This window comes from Echiichthys vipera, assembly GCF_963691815.1.
Source record: "Echiichthys vipera genome assembly, chromosome: 16".
Classification (NCBI taxonomy): Eukaryota; Metazoa; Chordata; class Actinopteri; order Perciformes; family Trachinidae; genus Echiichthys; species Echiichthys vipera.
The window spans coordinates 3,834,592-3,840,591 of NC_139841.1; the positions used below are offsets into that span (position 1 = coordinate 3,834,592).

At 42.7% G+C, this 6,000-nt stretch overlaps 1 protein-coding gene across 1 annotated transcript in view; it reads left to right on the forward strand.

The window, feature by feature from the left end:
• The window catches only part of chd1 (chromodomain helicase DNA binding protein 1), a 32,230-nt gene that overhangs the window by 21,864 nt on the left and 4,366 nt on the right, over positions 1-6,000 (forward strand). Inside the window, 12 exon segments of the mRNA XM_083929389.1 lie at positions 975-1,070; positions 1,178-1,354; positions 1,507-1,667; positions 2,536-2,577; positions 2,664-2,797; positions 2,897-3,035; positions 3,311-3,461; positions 4,522-4,612; positions 4,615-4,643; positions 4,788-4,931; positions 5,043-5,318; positions 5,462-5,587. Coding sequence (XP_083785515.1) covers positions 975-1,070; positions 1,178-1,354; positions 1,507-1,667; positions 2,536-2,577; positions 2,664-2,797; positions 2,897-3,035; positions 3,311-3,461; positions 4,522-4,612; positions 4,615-4,643; positions 4,788-4,931; positions 5,043-5,318; positions 5,462-5,587 — 1,566 coding nt within the window.

A 6,000-nucleotide genomic window follows, 5' to 3' on the forward strand; every position in this document is an offset into this window, starting at 1 on the left:
AAGTCTAGTTCAAACTAGACATTGTGAAGCAGCATTTAGCTGTTATGCTGCACACAACATGAACAAACTACCAGCAGATCTAAAATCAGCCCCAAATGTGAGCACTTTGAAATCCAAGTTAAAAACATTTCTCTTTTCATGTGCTTATAGCTGAGCTCTTTTTAATCACTAAACAGCAAACTCAGCTACTCATTGGATGAGATTGTCCCCAGCATTTATACGTTATGTGCAAGAAATAATGGCATAGCCTTCTGTTTTTTTCTCATCATCTGGCTAAATAATGAACCAGCAAATGAATTTATGGACGTTTGCTAATCATTCAAATCATCTGTAAGAGACTTGACATTACTCCCGTCTAACGTTACATAACATGTGAAATCACCATCTCATATGGATGATTAATGTTGCATTTGCATTGTGGAAGCATATATACATCCCACTGGCGCCAATGTTTTTTAAAAATACAACATAAGCTGTCGCTCCATACGTCATTTTACACTCCATTAACAATTAGTCTTTCTACGTTTTTACAACTTCAGTGTAGAGGACTATAATAGAATATATAAACTTTAGAAATACCTGCTGCTTTACATTACAAACTTAGCGCCGCTAAATCAACCGAAGACGCTTCTCCTGCTCTAGCTGCCGTGTCTCTGTGTCTTTGTGTCTGTCAGTCACACCGAGGCTTCAGTGTTGATTGGCTATTACCCATGTGACTTCTAGCCAATCAGTTAGGGTTGTGTGCGGGACATAATTGAGTGAGTGAAAAGAGACCAGAGCGAGAGGCAAAGAAGAAAACTTTTGAAAATATCTTTTATTGGTGATCAGTAAAATAATATCAGATACAGATGATCTTTAAAAGAACAAATATTGGTCCCAATAATCAGCCAGGCCAATAATCTAGAATGTACATAGTTCCATCTTTTCTCTGAAATATATCGGAGTAGCATGTCATGGTGTTTTCTGCTCTGTAGGAAATGGACATTGACGAGATCCTGAAAAGAGCTGAGACCAGGGAGAATGACCCTGGACCCTCCACAGTGGGAGAAGAACTGTTGTCTCAGTTCAAGGTTTAAATTATTATTATTATTATTTTTTAGGTGCAACATCCAAAATTCTGATGCTCTTTTCTTTAGCAATTTAACATTTACAGTTCTTTGTGACCTGACCTTTCTAGGTGGCCAACTTCTCCATGATGGAGGACGAGGATATCGACATAGACTCTGAGCGTAGTCAGCGGAGTTGGGACGACATCATTCCTGAGGAGCAGAGGAGGAGAATGGAGGAGGAGGAGAGACAGAAGGAGCTTGAGGAAATCTACTTGCTGCCCCGCATGAGGAATTGTGCCAAACAGGTACACAAGCAGTTATGCCAAACACGATAAGAACCAATGATTTAGTTTTTTTTCTGTAAAAATGTTCACTATAATTCGTGTGCTATTCAGTGGTACCGTGCATTTGGGCTCGTAATGAACTTCTAGGTGATTTTATTGCTTTGTATTAACAGATAAGCTTTAATGCCAGTGCGGGCCGGCAGAGCAGGAACAGAAGGTACTCTGGGTCGGACAGTGACTCGCCCTCAGACCGAAAAAGGCCAAAGAAACGAGGACGGCCCCGGACCATTCCACGGGAAAATATTAAGGGCTTCAGTGATGCTGAGATTCGGAGGTGAGTATATTAACAACCAATGTTTATTTGGCTATTTATTAGGGATGGGCGCAAATAATCGAGTCCTCGAGTAGTCCCCGTTTTTAAATTAACATGATTGGTAAACAATGGCATTCAAACTATTTTGTGCACACGTGCGCAGCACCTCTTGCTTCTATGCTTGACCCGAGACACAAACACCTTCGATTTTTGGAACCAGCTCTTTGCCTCACCCTACGAGAGAGGTTGTATGAACGACATGACGGGATTACTGTGTAAGGCCCAGACCACATGGTGGGGGAAAGCAGTGGCGTTCAAGGCCACAGCGTCGAGGCACTGGACACCCTCTTCGGGGAAGACTAGTTTGAAAATATGAACGTCTGAGCTAGAAGCTTGTTTCAGTGAGCCATGCATTGGTCCTCAGAGAAACCCAGGGGAGTGGTGGAAGTCCAACAGGCACTGGTACAAAAAACTGAGCGTTGTGTCAAAGCAGCAGCTGCTGATCCCTGCCACCTCTGTGCCAGAGGAGAACCTGTTCTCCACAGCAGGACTGATCAGTAACAAAATGGGATCTAGGATTTCATCACGTTTTTGTAAGGAAACAATGTTTTGAAGTCTTGGTAGTGAAAAGTAAATCCTTAAAGGGGAACTGTGACTGATTTGATTGAGAATAAGCTTTAGGTGTTGGGTAGGCTGTGTTGATGTGCATCAACATTCCTGCGGGAAGATGTGTTGCGTTCTAAAAATAGATTTAGACAAAAAAAAGATTGATTGGCCCTCAAGGAAATGATGTGAATCCGCAATCTTGGAATTAACAACTCATGCCCCTCCCTGCTTTTGATCTACTCCTCCTCATGTTCGTGTTAACATCTCTGTGAACTACTTACAGGTTCGTTAAGAGTTACAAAAAATTTGGAGGACCACTGGAAAGGTAAGCTGCTGCAAATTTTCTTAATATTTTTTAACAATAACACAGCGTGCCACTCCTTCTGCTCAACACGTGTCTTGGTCACTCAGGTTGGATGCTATTGCTCGTGATGCTGAACTTGTGGATAAGTCTGAACACGACCTCAAACGCTTGGCAGAGACAGTTCACAACGGCTGTGTGAGAACACTACGAGAAAACCCTTGTGGGCCAGAGAAGACTTCAGGTAACAAAACATATTTGACAGCTGTCTTGGTAGGATTAAAAGGCTAATAAAGCATGAAACTTGATGACAGTGCATTGTTGTTTTTCCACTTGTCATCAGGGGGCAGAAGAGGGAAGGTGAAGGGCCCCACATTCAGGATCTCTGGAGTCCAGGTGAATGCCAAGCTAGTTATCTCCCATGAGGAAGAGCTGGCTCCACTCCACAAGGCCATTCCTGCTGACCCTGAGGAGAGAAAGAAGTAAGGTTCCTGACACACTGCATGATTTCTGTTAGGAGTGGGCATCAGAGCTTTTCTTTGTTGCCCTATGTTAAGGCTTCACAATGAATTGATTATTCATCTCAATCACTATTTTGGTTTCCCCCAACTAAATGAACATGATTGACTGCGATATTGACATTTAAAATGCGAAAATGAAATGTCTGGAGCAGAGGAGAAGGTCTAGTCTTTTTTCGGGTGCAATTCTACTTTTTCTTTTTTACTACTTTGCTTTTTAACTGTATGCATTTGAATAGGTACATGATTCCATGCCACTCGAAGGCAGCACACTTTGACATTGACTGGGGGAAGGAGGACGACTCCAGTCTCCTCATAGGAATCTATGAGTACGGTTACGGCAGCTGGGAGATGATCAAGATGGATCCGGACCTCAATCTCACACACAAGGTGAGTTCAGGCACAATACAATCTTAAGTGTGATCGTGGATGATCGTGTATGGTAAGTCTATGTGACCCACTGCGCATGTGTAAAGGAGCATATTCCATTGTGTTGAAATGGATGTTGCTGCTGTTGTTGGTGTCGAGCAGAAGTTTCATTAGTCTTAAAATGTACAGTTGTCATTGGAGTTGTTGACGTCACAGTGAGTGTTGGTCTGAGGGTCTCAAGATCTGCGGTTTGATTTTTTTGGCCTCCACACTGGCTGGAAGCATTATTTTCTCCAGTGCTCTATCCGTCCCATTGTCGTGACACTGTCTCAGTAAACTCTTGGAGGGATTTTCTTCAAATTTGGCACAAATGTCCAGTTCCACTCAAAGATCAAGGTGATGTTCGAGGCCACAGTGTCGCAAGAATGTCTGAGCTAGAAGCTTGTTTCAGTGAGCCATGCATTGGTCCTCAGAGAAACCCACTGGAGTGGTGGAAGTCCAACAGGCACTGGTACAAAAAAGTGGGCGTTGTGTCAAAGCAGCAGCTGCTGATCCCTGCCACCTCTGTGCCAGAGGAGAACCTGTTCTCCACAGCAGGACTGATCAGTAACAGAATGGGGACCAGGATTTCATTACTTTTTTGTAAGGAAACAATGTTTTGAAGTTGTGCTTGTGAAAAAAGTAAAACCTTAAAGGGGAACTGTGACTGTTTTGATTGAGAATAAGCTTTAGGTGTTGGATAGGCACTGGAGGAAGATGCGTTGCGTTCTAGAAATGGATTTAGAAAAAAAAGTACTTGATTGGCCCTTGAGGAAATGATGCGATCCCTCGACCTTGGAATTCGTTTCTCGTACCCATCCACAGTGGGTTCATGAAAAGGTAACTGGTTACCAGTGGATGGGTGAAACAATACATCATTAAGTAAAATATATTCTAGCCAAATAGATTCGCCCCTACCCAAAAATATGTGTTGCTTCTGTACTGGCATTTGAAAGCAAAACAAGTGCAAACCAATGTAAGAGGGTGATGTATTTGCGTGCAGCCATTTATGAAAATGTCTACTGTGTCCATTGTTGATCAGCTCCTACCAGACGACCCTGACAAGAAGCCACAGGCCAAACAGCTACAGACCAGAGCAGACTACCTCATCAAATTGCTAAGCAAAGACCTGGCCAAAAAGAAGCACAGAAACAAGCAGGGGCAGTAAGTCTTACGGTGACACTACATGTCAAGCTTCCGCTGCATCACTCACTAGAATGCATATATAGGAGTCATTTTCAAATGTTATGTCGAGGGGTTCAAATGTTTGTCTGCCAGAATCTTTCATACCTGTTTGTGTTTATGTAGGCCAATTCACGGAAGAGGAAACCAAGAAGTAAAAAGAGCAAAACTCTGAAGCCAACTAAAACAGAGGAGGTGCTGAAGAGCACGTCCTCAGATCCCCCATCAGACAAGAGGTCAGATGATGAGGATGAGATCGAGGAGGAAAAGGTACATTTAAATACCACATGTACTGCATTGCTTGCTGCAGCGGGAACTTAATGTCTGTGTGTTAATGTTTTCAGTTTGGAGTTGGTGTGTAATGTGCTCTGACCCTTTCAGGAGGTGACACCAGTGAAGGCACCAAGCAGACGGGGCCGAGCCGATAGGGTGGTGGTGAAAGAGGAGGAAGAGGAGGAGGAGGAGGAAGATGAGGACGAGGAGCCTGAGCAGGAGGACGTTTCTTCATCAGGGGAGAGAGAGGTCAAAGAAAAAGAGATCAAAAAAGAGGGCAAAAAGGAGAAGAAGGAGGACAGTTGGGACATTAAAGAGCCAAAGGAGAAAAAAGAAACCAAGCCGGTTGAAACGGTTCATAAACCAGAGGAGAGCATGGAAAAGGTGAACTATTCCTTTACTACCATGGACCAAAGTGTTGGTTCATCAAATGCATTAATAACTATGCTGAAGGTTGTCACTGTAAGTAAGTTAAAGGAAAAAGACAGGGGTTTGGGCATGAATTAATTGTCAAATCCTTTTCTCAGAACGAGTTAAAGACCGAACCAAGAACAAAGAAAGCCTCTGATGTGCCGGTGCATATAACAGCAAGTGGAGACAATGTGCCAGTGTCTGAGGAGTCTGAGGAACTGGACCAGAGGACCTTCAGTGTGGTAAACAATTCTTCACGTAGAAAATGTCTTTAGTTCAATGTTCATAGCCTGTTATATGTATCTGTTGTACTGTTTGTTATATATTGTATTTATACTAGGGATGGGCATTTTCAGTCATTTCAACATTTGAATACTTGCATTACCTGATGAACAAGTACTCAAGTACTCTTAGGGAAAAAAACGAAATGAAAACGAGAGTTGTTGTTTTTTTACTCGTGCGGCTCACAGCAACGTCATGATTCTGTCACTTTCTGACTAAATAGTGTCATGGTAATTATATACTTATATTCTTTATTTCACAAACTAATGAAATTCTTTAAAGCAAGTCATTTGGTGCCATTAACGTCCAGATATAAATGTAAGACAGGTTCCTGTTGATACGAGTCCCCTGCAGACAGAAGCACCTCTTTCTC